Source organism: Neodiprion virginianus, chromosome 5, assembly GCF_021901495.1.
Source record: "Neodiprion virginianus isolate iyNeoVirg1 chromosome 5, iyNeoVirg1.1, whole genome shotgun sequence".
Taxonomy (NCBI): domain Eukaryota; kingdom Metazoa; phylum Arthropoda; class Insecta; order Hymenoptera; family Diprionidae; genus Neodiprion; species Neodiprion virginianus.
Window position 1 is genome coordinate 18,636,222 of NC_060881.1, and position 17,192 is coordinate 18,653,413.

General features: G+C 35.9%; 1 protein-coding gene and 1 long non-coding RNA gene across 9 annotated transcripts in view; one reads left to right on the forward strand and one right to left on the reverse strand.

Annotated features, from left to right (window-relative positions):
* Window positions 1–4,032: 4,032 nt before the first annotated feature.
* On the reverse strand, window positions 4,033–6,553 carry LOC124306182 (uncharacterized). Its single transcript, XR_006908546.1, has 3 exons — window positions 6,376–6,553; window positions 6,085–6,302; window positions 4,033–4,387 (listed from the first exon to the last, which is right to left on the reverse strand). It is a non-coding gene; the product is annotated as an uncharacterized LOC124306182 (long non-coding RNA).
* The window catches only part of LOC124306158 (ATP-binding cassette sub-family C member 4-like), a 28,322-nt gene continuing 16,423 nt past the window's right edge, over window positions 5,294–17,192 (forward strand). The window contains exons 1-4 of one of the 8 annotated variants that reach the window (XM_046766447.1): window positions 5,294–5,405; window positions 14,722–14,865; window positions 15,961–16,071; window positions 16,446–16,821. In XM_046766447.1, coding sequence (XP_046622403.1) covers window positions 14,783–14,865; window positions 15,961–16,071; window positions 16,446–16,821 — 570 coding nt within the window. In that variant the 5' untranslated portion in view covers window positions 5,294–5,405; window positions 14,722–14,782. Of the gene's footprint in view, window positions 5,406–13,463; window positions 13,714–14,200; window positions 14,349–14,566; window positions 14,866–15,960; window positions 16,072–16,445; window positions 16,822–17,192 lie in introns of those variants that run through there. The other 7 variants (XM_046766445.1, XM_046766449.1, XM_046766448.1 and 4 more) reach the window with 7 other exon arrangements.

The following is a 17,192-nucleotide window of genomic DNA, read 5'->3' on the forward strand; positions in this document are numbered from 1 at the left end:
AAACGTTAACACTATAAAAAAGTGTTTTGAGTTGTGACCTTCATATCCAAGAATAACATTAATCATTATGTATTATATATTGTATATAATAATCATTCTAATATTTTTAGCTGGACTTCAGTTCCAATTCCCGTGTTAAAAAATTCTGCAACATCGCACTTTACTCCAGAATAAGATATCACGTTGATCGTTCGAAAATTTTTTTGTACATATTTATCTCTGCGATTCCCGTTAAGAGTCGCGAGCTCATTCACAGAACTGTTATTGTTTCAAGGCAAACAAGTTTAAGAAACAGGTTCTCAATAAGAAAACAATTGTGATGAGAACATGTATCTGTAAAATGGAAAACAGAACTAGCTACAAAACTGTACCATCCCCTGCAATGAGCAAAATTTTTCGTTAGTTTTCCAAGAAAAATAATTCCGTAACTTGTTACTAAAACTTTGCGTGAATTGGGAATTAAAAATGTTTCAAGGTATTTTGCGATATCGGTAATTCATGCATTGGCTCAGAAGTTTTTACTTTCTGAGAATTATCAGCATAGGTATACAAAATTGAAAATGACGACTGAAATTGAAATGGGACACGGGTTATATCAAATCGCAGCTTCAAACTACGAACAGATAAGATTGAAATAACGGATTAGTTGCAATTTCGCAATCTGCGAATGAAATAGCATATTGTGTAACAAGAAGGCAAACTCGGTCTTCTCGAGTAAGTTTTCAATATGAGTCGTAGATGAGCGCGCATACGAGCCGAAGGGAAATATTGCAAATACGCAAAGCAAAAGATCATCGCCTCCTTGTTGCACATGATTCTTTATATCACAAGACTATGTCACGCGTTTTTTCACGAAGCATGAAATTGAGGTTAGGGTCGCGCAATGTCAAATTTCTTTGCGACGGTACGTACGTGCAGTACAGAAATTACCACTTTGAATTTCTAGAAGCTGAAAGTGAATTTTTTCTGTACTCCGCGCATGCGCATTCACAGATGCACTTTACCGTCGCAGAAACGGCTATTTTGGGTTCCCAAAACTAGTTTAAAAACATGCGTAAAACATGCTCGCGTTATATAAAATGTCTTTGATGATACATTTGGAGATGTTTCGCAAGCTTGAATTAGCTGCACTAATTAATTTCGAACGTCGAACAATTTTACGAAGAGAGGCCGAAGGAATAGTCAAATAACTTATTGATACAAGTGGATGTATGGGATACAAACTGTATGAATGAAATGATTACCGCTGATTGAAAATGCGATTTTTTCAACACAGCAATTCATGAGGTATTGTACTAAAACCCCAACAGTGAATTCGTAGAATCATGCCATTTCTTTATTTCTACGTCTGAAGAAAATGTGTCGGAGTGACTTTGTTCAGAACTGTGCATAGAATGAGCCTGTTGATCTCTTTTTCGCGTTTGAGATACGTGTACTTCAATATTTGAAGATATTTACGTCAACGTCGATATCGCCCAGGGCACCCCCTTAATACATTCAAGAAATTTTTATCCAGGTAGAATCTCGAAGCTATTTTCGAATGATGTTAATGCGATGGATAAAATACTACCAAGGGCGTTAATAAAGATGCTTCAGATTTTTACCATCATGATTGGATCGCTATGGTATTTATTGTAAACAACTGGATGATCATTCCGGTGATGGTTGCAGGGGGTATTTTCTATTTCATTATAATTTACTACATCAAAACTGGGTAGAGTCTAAGGAGACTAGACGGCATCGGTAAGTGATAGTTGAGGAACCAGTATGTCGCGAAAACTGCAGACTCGCGATTTTACTCCTTTCGCTGCGTTGCAGATTCAGGATTTTGATCCGTTGCTGCTCCCTGGGTAACTAATTTGATTCTATGAATCGTCGTATACCTATACGACAGCGGGGGATTACTGATTATCTTTGTGTACGATTTTCGGATAGCGGAAGTGCCATTATTCTACAAATTTTCTTTCCAAATACACTTAAAATTGTGCCAACTCCTAAACACCCAACACCATTACTCGCAGTAATAAATGTATACGTTCCTATCCCGTTAACTGCATGAATAAACAAATATTAGTTTTCCGTGACATACAATTGTCTGCCGTGTCTCGCCGATTTATTGTCTATGTTCATTTACTTATCGTTACCCTAAGGTCACTGGACAGCCCATGATTTATTCCAAACGCCCTGAGAAGGATTCTATCGCCCTCCACTTCCATATTTCCTGTCTCCCCTGGCAGATTCGGTTCCTACGTGTTATTGAAGTGTTTTTCAGTGAATCCTAAAGTCAGTGATCCCAGATTGACATTCCAGGAATACACTTAAATTTCACTTAAGCCTTCGGTGAAGTTATAAAATTTTTCCACAGCGATTTTACCTAAATTACACTCGGAAAATCCACTGTGGTATCACCAATATATCACTCATTTCATCTATTGGCGATCTTCTAATCATAAGTTCCAGACTTACGAATTTGACTAAAAAAGGAGTTTGACGGGTCTCATTGTCAGGTTTATTGAAAGAAACCCTTGCCAAGTACTTGGCTAACCGCATTTTGTTGAAAAAGCCTTTGCTTCGGAGAAAATTTTTAAAAGATCCCTTTCCGCACAACATACATATACCTTTGAGTTTGACACTTGTAACCTGGCGAACAAGAGAGCGTGGTGCAGCAGGTAAAGTTGGCAATTGTCATACTGGCGGCCCGGGTTTAAAGCACAGCTTTTTAAGAAAATTTTATTCTCAATTATCAATAAAGAGTAATTAAAAATAAACGTATACTTTCTATGTTGTGTAGTAAATTTTTGTTTCAGTGATTTTCCGCTGGAACCTTGGTATGCTTTTTATGTAATTACAGTGACAATACAGTGTGAAAAATTCTCAACTGCACGGTGAAACATAATTGTAATCGAAGTGTAATCTCAGTGTTACATCAGTACCATTTCACTGGGACGGAATCCGCCAGAGTCGTTCTTTCATTATCAATACAGAAAGCAATTAGCGGTCATAATTAAGGTGGAATTGAAGTGCACGTGGTCAGAGTTTGACATGATTTAATAATGTATCATCAGTGTCGATGATTAATATCGCAATCCTCATTTGAGCCTAGGTATCTAATACTTGAAAAATTATATCCAGCCAAGTACCGAAACAAATGTCCTTCTAGAAAAGATGTCAGCATTTATTTCATGCGTACAGTGTCGGTATTCGAACCTCGAGATTCTAAATGAATAAAAGTAGTGTAGGCACGTTCGCATACTTCTCCTTCTTTAATTATTGAACCGGGCAAGAAACGTATATATTGACGGCGATATGCAGAAATTTAATGTGTCCGCTAAGTGGATTCGAGACTCTTGGGATGATGTTTTGATATCACTAAACGAAAAGTTAGGTCCGACTTCACGATGTGTACGGGCAGGGAAGTCGTGCTTGGCGTTGTTCCTGACTTTACGGCAAAAATCGGCGATAAGTTTTTCATTATAAGGTTACCGTGGTACTTGTCGGCTTTTTTTTACATTTCAGACGATTCTTTAACCATATTTAACCATACACCAACAGGCAGGGGTGATTCGTTATTTTTATACCACAGCCTATGGAGTCTTAGCTACGCTCCTGAACTAGCCCGTTGTGTTTTCGGATTAATTAAGAAATCGGGCAGAGCTCATTTTCACTTTATGGCAGTCGTAATTGGTTGGTGGTCACATAAGTTTGTCGCTGTGCGACAACCCAATATTTGGTCGTGAAAAGAAATTCGTCCTGGATAAGGCATTGTCCTGAATAAATTTCGTAAGACAGTAAATTTCCTTCTCTCGATCAATATACTTCGTTTTACCCGTAATCACGTAGCTGGCAGTTATCAGCAATTAACAAATTTTCAAAATATAGTGTTTTTTTCTAATTTCTAATCCGCCTTGGGCAAACATTTTGGTAAGTGGAAAAATCGGACGGTTATGTGATCATTGTGTGATTTACTAGATTAGAAGTAGAAATATGTTAGAAGGAAATTTGATGTTTTCCACTTTTTATTCACTGAGATAAAAGCGTTTTAACTCTGAACTCTGTAAGAGATTTACTAGGATGAAAAAATTGAAACATTGAAAATTGGGATTTTCGAGAATTGTCTAAGAAACGTTGAAGAAATTACATTTTAATACATTAAAGGTTAGACATGACGCGCAAATGTAATTATTATGGAACATCTGTTGTACCATATTTATACAAAATTATCTTCATTCAACTTAAACGTAACTTTTTGTGAAATATTTTGACTGGCTCAAAAACATTAGAACATCTTACAAACAAGAATGTTGAATGTATTGTTATAGTATTCATTTCCTAAATCCTTCCCTACGCAGGACCAAACGGTGGGCTTTGTAGCGGCGAAGCGCCGTGTCTGAAATCAAGGAATCAGAATGTATATTAACGTAGATGAAAATAGTTATGGTTTGTTGTTCGGGCTTTTGAAAATGCCAAAAAAATGCGAAAGATATGATGATTTGTTAAAAATCGTCGCTTTTTACAGCAAAAATCTTTCCGTATTTAGGTGTGATCAAAAAATGGCGAGTTTAATCAAAAAATCCGATCGACGTATCGTGCGTAATCATAAGAGGAACGAACGTGTGTGCAAATTTTGAAGTTAATCCATCCATCCGTGTTGAATCAGGAGGTCCACTACATGGGAAAATACAGTATATAGATAAACGTGTGTATAATTTACGCGTTTAAAGTTTTAACCTCGGTTTTGACGCTGATCCGATGTCAGATGAAATGAAAATTTCTTTTACTCTCAACCAGCGATTCCTTAAGCGTATAGAAGGCCTTTTGCTGCATACGCAGCTTCCCAACAGGTTGATCTTTCTAGCCTTCAACTCGATTCAACTGAAGCGCACACCAGTGCGTTGTTTCACTGGAGTGCTGATAAATTTTTCAATTTTTGGAAATTCGAAATGAGCTTTTGGTCAAAATATTCTTGAGAGATATAGCCATGATATTATGAAGAAGAAAATCGATTTGTGAAAGGTTTCGACCGAATGTAACCCCTTATCACCCCGGCGTTACAGTTATGACCGTTGCCTCCAAGGCTCTTAGCCTATTAAACACTCCGTACATTCCACATTCATATTCTCACTTTCATAGTCATACACGCTTGCACTTACATTCATTCTTCACGCCACGCTCCATAACTAATGAACATTACAGAAACTTTGTTCCTCGGTGGGGAGCTTTGCGATGTATTATTTTGCCTATAGCCCAGGGCCAATTGCGACATGTCGAATGTCATACAGTAGAACTCGTTCACCTGGCATCAGTCGATGCTCGTCTGTTCCCGGATGTGTGATTTGTGCTTCAGCGGGGAAAACGACAAAAGTTATTTCGTTGAAAAAAGAATATCAGCACGGTTAATTATTCGTGTATGTATATTTGATATAACTGGGATTTATAGTAATTCTCACAAAGTGAATACATGGATATTAGTAGTATAATCATCCGAAACTGAAAATGAGCTCATAAATCTCAAAGTTCGATTATTTTGAATCTTCTAATAAGAAAGCATTCTCGCAACCTGTTGATCTGAGCTTGTACTATTCGGAGTTGCACCAATTCATGTCCATCGTAACTATAGACATCCGATGTCGAAATTTAGCGCCTACTTTCAGCCCTACGTAGGCTCCTACGTAGGGTAGTCGTGACTTTAGGTTTGACTTTAATTATGACTTTCAAGATCATTTCATGGTCAAGTGGATTTCATCAAAAGGAACATCCTGTTTTTGACCCCAGAAGCGAAAAGCGTGGAAAATTCTATGCTCGGAAATTACATTGGGCACGAAAAATTCTAACATCTTAAGGTCGTATCAAAGTTGAACGCTAGGCTTAGACTAAGGAAATGAATTTTTCGAAAATGCGTTCACCAGAGCACAATGATACTCATAAAAGTTGTAGAGATCAGTGAGAAGCAGTAAACGGTGAAGATGGCCTTGACGAAGGTCAAAAGTCACGGTCATATCAAGTTGAAAATCTTAAACGGAAAACACCTTAAACCACTTAAACGGAACCATTCTGGTCATTCATTCTTCGACTATTTCAACTTACGAAAAGTATATTTGTGCATGATTGGAAAGTGAGGGTTTTCACAAGATCCTTGACCCCCTAATGTTTCCTTCCAAGTTCTGGAAGCACAGTGTTCAGTCAAACACCTCGTTGCTCTTCACTAATTGGAAGATAGTTTCGTTTTATGGATTGAGGAAGATTATTGTTTTGGTCGACAAAGACTCCAGAAGAGCCCGACTCCTCTCGTTGGCTTCTCGATGCTCCACAAAGACAATATGGATAAATTATTACTTCTTTAATAATTTAAATCCTCAAATACAGTACAGTATGTACCACAGAATGAGAATCTGACAACTCCATCAGATTTTTAACGTTGATCTTTCGCAAGGACATTGTTGTTGAATTATCGGAAATCTTGCACAACTTCGGCTACAACGCTACAATGAATACGATTTCCCTCAAAATTACAACGTGACAATTACATCAGTTTACTTGGTGTTCTAGTCACAAACAGTGGTATCTATATCCCAGTAAACATGAGCCGGTTAAAATGTGGTTGAAGAAACGTTAAGGTCGTATACTTATGGTATAGGTAGAAAATATTACCGTGTTCGATATACGGTAATTTTTCAGTAAAATATTAATCGTTGTCTCTCCACAAATATTATACGATTTTCATTACACGTACATTTAAACAACGGTTTCTAGACTAATAATCAACGGTTTGTTTACTAGTTCAATTGCTAATTTAAATTCGTTAAAAACCGGTATATTTATAGATATTAAAATACAAATTTTCTACGTTTCATCGTCAACGTTTTGTTGTGGTAAGCGAGATTCGTAGTATAAACGTGTGGTAAAACCGTTTATATTTCTAGTCTTATGAACAGTTAATATACATGTTTTATTCCTTCACCGGTAACACAAGTTTAACGTTTCATTCACTGCTTTTCTACAACATTTAAGGTAGTACCGTGATAGCAGCAGTCCTCAACTTCCAGAGAAATATCCCCTGTATAAAACATTATAACCAAAGTAAGAAGTAGTTGAGATACAGTACACCTTTGCGCCTCCTCTCACATGCGCAGAAGTATAAAAATTTTCCCATTGCGTCTTTTGTCTGACTTGGCAACGTTGCATTCTAACTCAGTATCTCTTGCCCCTCAAGCATGTGTTGTAGAGAAATGTATTGTTATGAAATCAATTTGAGGTTAGTTATAATTGGAGACTGAAAATAATACACAATGACTTCGCAATTAAAACCTGTACCGTAACCTATATCCGCAAAGTTCTGACATTTATTTCAATTCGTTGGGCCTTTGTGGCATTTTAAACTTCCCGCGTAGGGCAACGTTGCCAAGTCACTATTTCTCACGGGTCAGGTTATGAGAGAAAGTTTGAAAATCATTAAAAGCAACAAACTTTAAGAATTATTTACAAAAAAATGAATACCGCTTGTTTATGTTTTTTTTGAAAAAAATTACTTGTTATATCCTCAATTAATAATTCTCAGTTTTTAAAAAAAATTCTAAGAAAAGTATGGCTGTTATTAAATGAAATGCTCACTCTAACTACGGTCGGGATAGGGAATACATGTAAATTGTACGACTTTTGATCGCTAATATTGCAAAATTTAGTACCGCAAGGACTATTAAAAAAAATTCCTACGTATAAAGGACATTTCAAATTATGTGTATTCAAAAATTGAAAGATATTGTAAGAAAAGTGATTTATCACGGTACTACCTTAAACAACGGTTTCTAGACTAATAATCAACGTTTTGTTTACTAGCTCAATTGTCAATTCAAATTCGTTAAAAATCGGTATATTTGTAGGTATTAAAATACAAAATTTCTGCGTTCCATCATCAACGTTTTATTGTGGTAAGCGAGATCCGTAGTATAAACGTGTGGTAAAATCCATTATATTTCTAGTCTCATGAACAGCTAATATACATATTTTATTCCTTCACCAGTAACACAAGTTTAACGTTTCGTATAGTTACCATACCTTGCCAATATGTTCTCATTAATTGTTTAATAATTAAGTCAATACACTTTTGATCTACTGATCACATGTAATACGTGAAAATTACGTCGTACATAGACTTGTCATATCGATACACAGAATTATATACCTACTCGGGCCGAAACGTAAACAAGATTTGTTTCGTACCTTTCTGACCTTCATATCCAAGAATACTACCCTTTTCAACATAGTGAGGGCAGGAATCAACTTTTACATCATTTACTTACATATTGCGATGTTTGAATTTGGAACTATAATCATTATATTCAAGTTTTTCTCATGTTAGCAGTGACTAAAATTCAACGTTTTGTTATCCTCCTCAGCACGTTTTTCTGATTACCTTAAATTTTGTAAACAACTGGTCATTCGATTTCCAATCTTTTTTTTCATTCGATAAACTAGTAAGTATCATCAAAAATATGAAAAAATTCAGGTGACATAACACTAGAAGTGATAATTTTATTCTACGTAATATTGTAAAGTAGAACAATATGTTACCTCCATTTTTTCAAATTCTTTTCCTTGTGTTATTGTTAATTCCCCAACATAGGAAAAAAAGTTGAAAAATCGATGAACAGATTTTTTTACAAAGGTCACCAAGAAATTACGTAGTTGAGCATATAAGTGCATCCCTTCGCGGCGTCTTTATTAATTGTAAAACATACGTTTTCCTATACCATAATGTATATATTGGAATAACCCATGCTAGGAAAGCGAGTGGCCGTAGATGAAGCTCGTGTACCATGGATGTTACATATACGTATAATGAGCGCATGTGTCAAACGACAAGCGGTCGCGAAGAATCGAGTAGTAGGGGAGCCCAAGAGGGGATTTTCGGTGTTATTCAAGCGCGACAGAACAATATAAGGGAGGAAACCTTGCACCCTGTTATGAACGACCACCATATATGAACCCTTAATATACAAGGGTGCGTCTAGGGTAGCCAATCAGCTTAGTAAAAAAAAATCGATCCTCAAATTAATTCGAGCTCGTCAGATTAATAGAAGGTAAGTTAATTACATGGAAAAAAGCGTCAATTTCAATATTCTGACGATTTGATCATGGTATAAGAGAATAAGCGAGTAATTAGTTTGCAAAAAAAAAAAACGTCACCTGGAAGTATTCGAGCGCGGTTATTTTTTTTTTTAATTTGAAGGAAATCATGTAAAAATTACGGATATAATATAATCTGACGGTTTCTACAACGTAAAAAAGCTAAAATTATTGATAAAGTGAGGTACGTGCAAGTGCTGAGAACTATGTATTTCCCACTCCGCGCCTCTCTCCCCTTCTCACTCTTTCTCTATTTCTCACTCTCTCGCACCGTCCCCCCACTACTTTCTGCGGCTGATCACAATACAACGCGGTCGTGTTCGTAGATTTGTGACGCTTTGGTTTGTTTATTGTGTACCGTTCGCGAAGGCTCTCAGCTCACGCGATCAGTGAATCAGTCTAATTTGACCAACTTCCGAGGTCAATGCACGTCCGTGTTTATGTGAGCCTTCATAAGCTGGTAAGTACAAATGTATTTTCTATTTGGAAAAATTTATCACGATGATTCAATACAGACGAAAATGACAATACAGGCGTAAATAACCTGACAATAAAAAGAAGAAAGAAATACTTTGTGATTGCGTCGTACTTGCTTTTAGTCGAGGAAATAAAGCAATGGACTGTCGATTTTTTGAGCAGTAAGACGGATTTTAATGCGGTTTTTTGCATTCGCTTCGTAAGAGCGCCTACAAACTTTGTGAACTAAATTGATTAATTAATTTTTTGAAAATTCATTATGGCATTAATAATATGCATTTTGCAAGTGCACTTCCAAGAGACACTAAATAAAAAATTTGCTACTCGGGGGTTTTTGGGGTCGCTGAACACGAATATCGTCACGGCAACCGTCTCCGAGGTACCTGGTGCCCAGGGTGGACAGTATCAACGTCTTCTCCTAGAGTTTTGGCGAAAATTGTGATCGAATTTGTGATTGAATTAAGAACAATATACTTTAATTGAGGTAAAAATGATAATACTCAAGATAATTCCAGAAAAAGACGTTGAAACGTTCACCCTGGGCACCACGTACCTCGGAGACGGTTGCCGTATCGATATTCGTATTCAGTGACCCCAAAAACCCTCGGGCAACGAGTTTCGACAAATTCGATCACAATTTTCGCCAAAACTCTAGAAGAAGACGTTGATACTGTCCACCCTGGGCACCAGGTACCTCGGAGACGGTTGCCGTGGCGATATTCGTGTTCAGCGACCCCAACAACCCCCGAGTAGCAAATTTTTTATTTAGTGTCTCTTGGAAGTGCACTTGCAAAATGCATATTATTAATGCCATAATGCACTTTCAAAAAATTAATTAATCAATTTAGTTCACAAAGTTTGTAGGCGCTCTTACGAATCGAATGCAAAAAACCGCATTAAAATCCGTCTTACTGCTCAAAAAATCGACAGTTGGGCCGTTTTTAGTGCTTTATTTCCTCGACTATTTTGAACGTCGCCGAAAGGATGTAGGCACAATAGAATTGCTTGTAGATAATGCTATAAGAAGCATGTGTATGGTATGGAATATATACTGATTGCAAATAGAAGCCGCAGATATTTATTGTTAGCTTCACTCTTACTTGTGCAGGCATCGTTTTTCTTTTATAAGGTTATCCAGTGAAATAGATCGCTAACACATACGTATCATGTACGAATGAACGATCATGTAGTGGCTGCATCTTTTCCCAATAAACACACAGTGGTTGAAATGATATATAATAGACCTGTCAAGACACGTTGAGAGAACGTTGAAATGGCACATAGAGATTATTCTACCTAGAATACAGGTGTTAAATACTATGTATTTTCAGGTACGATATCCGCCTGTTATACGGGATTCTTGTAGTTCATGAAATTCGTACAATTCCCGTGAATTATACGCCTATTCCGCGTCCAATGCGGAATTCACCGGCATATATTCACGTGTTTTCTACGTATATACAGATACGTTTATTTAAGTGATGTGTGGGACACGAATAATTTATCGACATCCACTTCAGTTCCACAGCGGTCACGTTTCTTAATCGTCTATTCAACGTACGTGTGTTTATTGGGTTCTACATTAATCAAATTTGCGTATATTATACGTAAATACTCAGCAATGAACGTGATATGGTGTGGTAGCCGCTTTTTTTTTTTTTTTTTTACAATACTGTAATGCTTTCAAGTTCGATTCGCTGACCTCAAACTTTTTCAGTGCTTTACGTTTCTTGAAATTCTCCCAAAAAATTTCAGAGATAGTGTTTCACATCTCTAGTGAAATGTCAAATAATTTTCATATTCAGATGTTAGAAAGTTTTCTTGAAAAAAATTGACATACCAAAAGAATGAAATTGCCCTGATTAGGGTGGTTTATCTTTATCGGGATTACGCAATTAACCCTACGATTAACTTATTTTTCCCACTTTCCGTCTGTGCACGGGGTCTTTTATGGAACAGCCAGATTTTCCATATGTTTCAGGATTTTGCAAAATCAGAAAAAATTTGGGGTTACCTCTCAAAGTATGTCTACTATACATTATCTAAAAGTTGTCGGGATTGAAAATTTTTGTTCATCAAAATTGTAATATTCCCAAAAATGCATGAGAAATTTAGGATCATAATTTCTACAGTTTCCTCAAAGACCCAGTGTGCAGACGGAGGATTAATTACCGGATAAATAAACACTGTTGAGGGTTTCATAAACGTTTTAATGCCGTTGAATTCGTCATTGTGCAAACATCTTTTCGATGTAAAATTGAATTTAATTTATTCACACGACTTTACCACCATTGTGTAACCGGTTATTGAATATATATATAGAACTTTGGTTGAATTATTGGGATATTATATGTAGATTGTAGATATATGTGATTGTACAATGAGTTCATTGTCACCCTAAAAGTATGGTGAATTTTCTGAAGGCTGATTATTAACGTTCTTTTCTTTCTATTGTTCACAGGGGCGCACAAATATAAGTGGATGTAATACGAGACTCGTTAGGGTATAATCATTGTATGATTATTTTGTTTCATGTTTTATTTGTTATTAAACCTCTTGTATCGGATATAAGTTTTTGTTTGTTCATGTTTACTTAATTTTACTATTTGCTATACTTCTATACTCTTGTGAGTACATCTGTACAATTGAGGTATGCGGTTATGTAAAAGACTGTATGTTTATTTATACATCCCAGTCAACATTCACACAGTTACATCGTTGGCATAATAAAATGTCCGCATCAACGATACAGACAAACTGGTATATAAAAAACTACTGTTATGTTTCGGATACATTGTTAAAGCGGATATTTCGATACGTGTGCAATGTAACTATTGTCATTGTTGCCTTGGATGAAAGTACCTTATAATAAATATATATCATGTTTCGCAAAGGTGTGTGCTTTATCTCATTTAGTTGTCCTGTATTTCTCATAAGAATACATAGGTGTGGGTGTAAAATAATTAATATCATTTAATTGGTGCAAGTTACCGTTACTGAAATAGCTAAGAATGTGAGCGTTGCTGTATCATCTAACCCCTGAGATAAGTCCATATTGACCATACAAGAAGCTTTTAACAGCTTGTGTATTAATATAGTACATGAAAAATTATACCGAAAACATATTCTCAAGTTGGTTGTTACACGTTTATCGGAACCGCGTGATATTCGATTAAGTGTATTCAATTAAACGTATAATAATTGTTCACGGATATCGTTTTTACGTTAAATCAACACACATTAAGTACGTGTATTATTATAAAAAAAATTTTCCAATGAACACGCTTATTAAACGTGTTTGAACCACGAAAAATGGTGGCTATAACAGGTATATGTATATTAAACGTCTACGTTAACATTTAAATTGCGTTCTTTCATACTTGTTTCATTACGTTTCCGAAAACCGTAATTTCGACGTTTACTTCAACCGTGGAATATCCGGATCATAATCACTAACAGAAAACGTTGATGAGCGCAGTCGAAAAAACATATCGCCTATATCAGGGCGGACATTTTTCACGAGAAAAAACGTATGTGCTGAACGATTATTCAACTATATACAACGTTATTTTTCGACGAATTTCCTACGATTTATTTACCAGCAATGTTTATTGGGATATGTAGTTACGGTCTCGTTACCAACCAATACGTCGAGTCATTTTAACTAATTCTCCGACTGGTACACTCGTTCTTCTTCCTTATTCTGCCACATGTCTCGCAATTACCAACGCCTGAGACGCTATAGGAATGACATATCTTTTGTTGAAAATTCATCTGTTTCATTGACTAAAGTGTACTTTGTAGTGCAAAGTGTAATTTCACTGCGTATCGTTCCTCCTTGGTAATAATTAAATAGCACATATGGATGAACAAAAAGATGTCAGTCAACATAATCATCACTTACAAACGACCACGACTGGAATTTTTCTGTTTGGCAGCCTCATCTAAACTCGGAGCACCGAAACTTCAGTAGCGATGAAACACTTTTTACGGTATATATAATAGTAATTCAGTGACGTTAATTTTTTGAAACCATCGTTAAGCATTATTCCAAGATTCTCTGCAATACATGCATAATTTCCCAGTGTGTGTGAAAAAATAAACTATTTCTCGGTGAGTAGACTTTTCGAATCCTTATCTGCCTTTCTGCATATTAGAAACTGTCGAGTGTGCTCAACATTTCAGGAAGAACAGTTCGAAGGATTCGAACGAAATTTTAGATAATAAAAAATCGAGTAGTCGATTGCAATATTTAGCCACATTCGGTTAAACAATTATGGCGGTCACTTCGTGTTTGAAAAAAATTTATAATACGCATGTTGTGACTAAATAAAATATTTGAAAATGTTGACCCTAGAACTCACGACGCTATTTTTCTACCCTCAAACGCATGACTGGGCTCCGAACGCACCCCAGGTTTTCTTGATCATAAAGTCGGTCCTATGCTGATTAACAGACTTTTTCATACATGGTTTTCTTCTTTTTTTCTGCACGTATCTACAAAATAGTTTACTATTATTATTCCCACTATACGGCAACCATGATGACTTTCACAGTATTCGCCAAAGTTGTCCTTGACTTATGGGATATTCTTGTAAAACTCGAAATACTTGATCTCACAGTCTGCGGACAATTGTTCGTTCCAATTATAAAAGACGTTACGTCGCCGTTACATGCAATTCGGTTGAATTTCATGTAATATGGGACGAAATATGTGAAATCAATAGTGCTGAGAAGAGTAAGTTACCGTGTGTATGTCATAAGTGATGAATTTTCGAGATTACGTATATTTTTTTGTTGATCGGTTCGCGAAATTGGATGAGTGATTTGAATTTTGAATGGTTAATTATTTGCTTAGAAATTTTTACGGATACTATTAACATATTTTGAACAATTTCAGATCACATATTCTACCACTTTTCTCAACATTTCATTACCAATTATATTAAAAAAATTTGGATTACAGTTCAGTTTTAGAGAGTAACGAATCGCTACAAATTCTGGATGGGCAAAACAAGAAGTACTCGAAATTAGTGATTTACGAATCAGAAATGCCAGTGAGGATGGAAAAAAAATCGTTGCCAAAATAATATTGATTTTGAAATTTTTTCACTTATCAAGCTGGAAGGAATAGTTGGTACAATCGGAAGCTAGTGTTATACGTAAGGAGAAAAAAAATATTATGGACGTCAGGGAGCGGAAAGAACGCAGGCGACGGAAAAATATTGAAGAATCGTCCAATTTTTTGAGTGCACTGTTTTTTGGGTAAAGTACTACACGTATAATTTACGATGATTATTCCATTTTCATCACTAATGACGTTCCATCAGTCATGAATAATCCCCAAAAAATGACAATAAACGACACGAGTTGCTCTAGTTCCGAAAAATTATTTCGATTTAGAATCGAAAAATATTTTCGCAATATAACTGCAGTAAGAATTTCATTTGTCCGCTGAAATTGATTATAAAAACAATGGAAAAATAAAAAATGGCGGAATTATGGAATAGATAAGCATAAACAAAATAAATAGAATATCTCGTTACACCAAAAACCCCGTTATTGAAATTTTCGTTTTTTATATGAAATTTTGCGACTGAAGCCGAAACTTTTAATACTTTGTTAAAGATAGTTTGAGCCTTTGTTTAGAAGTTACAGAGTTTTAAGAACGGGTAAACATTTTCCATTTTTTATCAATGAATTCTTCAGACTGGTGAAGTTTAGTAACTGTATTAAAAAATCTACGGTTTCTGACATAAGTTTTCAATCATTTTAATCCAAAGCAAAAAGGTTACAATATATTAATGACGCGCTTATCAAAATGCGTTGAAACCAACAACTGTCTGAATGTGATAGTTGTTTGATTATTGGGTCACGAAAATCTTCAATTCCACAAAACTGAGAAAACCATGATAACGCCAGAAGAGCTGCAGCAATGGACTTCTCAATCTAAAAATTTACCCTGCATTAAAGCACTGTATTTCGACACGAGTGCGTATAACAGAGAACATTATGACATCACGCAAATTTGACTAGCTATGTCTTTATTGATAAACATTTAATTGAAAAGAGTAAAAATACTTGTCAATTGTTTTTCGTCATTCTATCTGACGGACCTAATGGAATTTATCGAAATTTTTCATTCAACGACCTAATTATAGATAAGATATAATGAACATGAAGAAAATTTTTGACCTTAATGTAGGATTTTGTTTTCTTGTGTCGCAATTTGAGTCGAAGCATTTATTGTATGATTTACAACAAACACGAAAATCACGAGTTTCACCGGCTGAAATGTAAATGGACTGAAAGTATTGCGAGTTGTGCTTATTTTTGCTTGTTCAACATATTTGCATACAGATGGACACGACAGATTTTCTGGAAGGGAGCAAAGCATGATTTACAGACCACAGATTTGTACGATCCCTTGAAATCCGATGAATCTGAACAACTTGGCAATCGTCTCGAAAGGTAATTCCGTGTTCGAAATATTACACTGAAAAATTTAACGCAAGAACAGCTGGTTTTATATCATCGGACTTATATCTTTCAGCAATTGTGTAATAATAAATTATGGAGTACGTTTGAAATTGAAAAAATCTCGTCGACAATATCCGCCTGAAATTTCTTCAACTACCTCAAATAGCCTCCAAATTTAAAATGTTTCCAACAGTTATTGATAGGAGTATTGCTATCAGCAAAATCGCAGATAATTTGGAACATTTGTGGTTCCTTAATATTTTATCAAAAGTTACTGAGGACGATCATAATTGGGCTAAAATTCGTGAAGCTGAAAGATGTCTACTTTCCTGAAAAAAAATATGTCTGTCTATTTATGAAATCAGAGAGTGGATCAAGGAATTGGCTAAATCTGAGGCGAAGAGGACCCTGAATAAAGATGGCGAAAAGAAGCGAGCGAAGCAGCCGAGCCTTGGACGGGCGCTAACGCGAGTGTTCTGGCTGCCTTACATGATTCTAGGGCTGTTTATTTTCTTCCGCTTCGCGTTTCTACACGTCGCGGGACCGATTCTCCAGGGGTGGATCATCGAGTACTTCGATGAGGTCGCATGCGGCATCTCACGAACCAAAGGTCTCATTTACGCCGGACTTTTAGTTCTCGTGATATTCCTCGACATCCTCATCATGCATCACACTGATCTCCGCACACAGCAAATCGGGATGCGCGTCAGGGTTGCCTGCTGTTCTCTGATTTACAGAAAGGTAATCAGTGGCGTGAATCGATTGGAATATATAAAAAGAATTCTGACACACGATTAAAAAGATTCTTGAGACGTATAACGTCTTCGCATATTTGTAACGAAAATTCTGTTGAAAATACGCAAATTTGACAGAAATAATTTTCTTCTTTTCGTTCCATTAAGCGTGGGCGAGAAATTACCGAATCGCGATTTTTTTCCAAAACATCACTCAGCGATGCAAAATTAATAGTATTGTTAGATAATCGGTACAAAAATATTTTATCTCCCATTTGGAATTATGTAAAGCATGATGAAAATTGTAAACTAATTACAAAAGAATCCAGAAAAATTCGCCAATTTTCGAATCTGACGGATTTGCAAAATTTGCAAAAA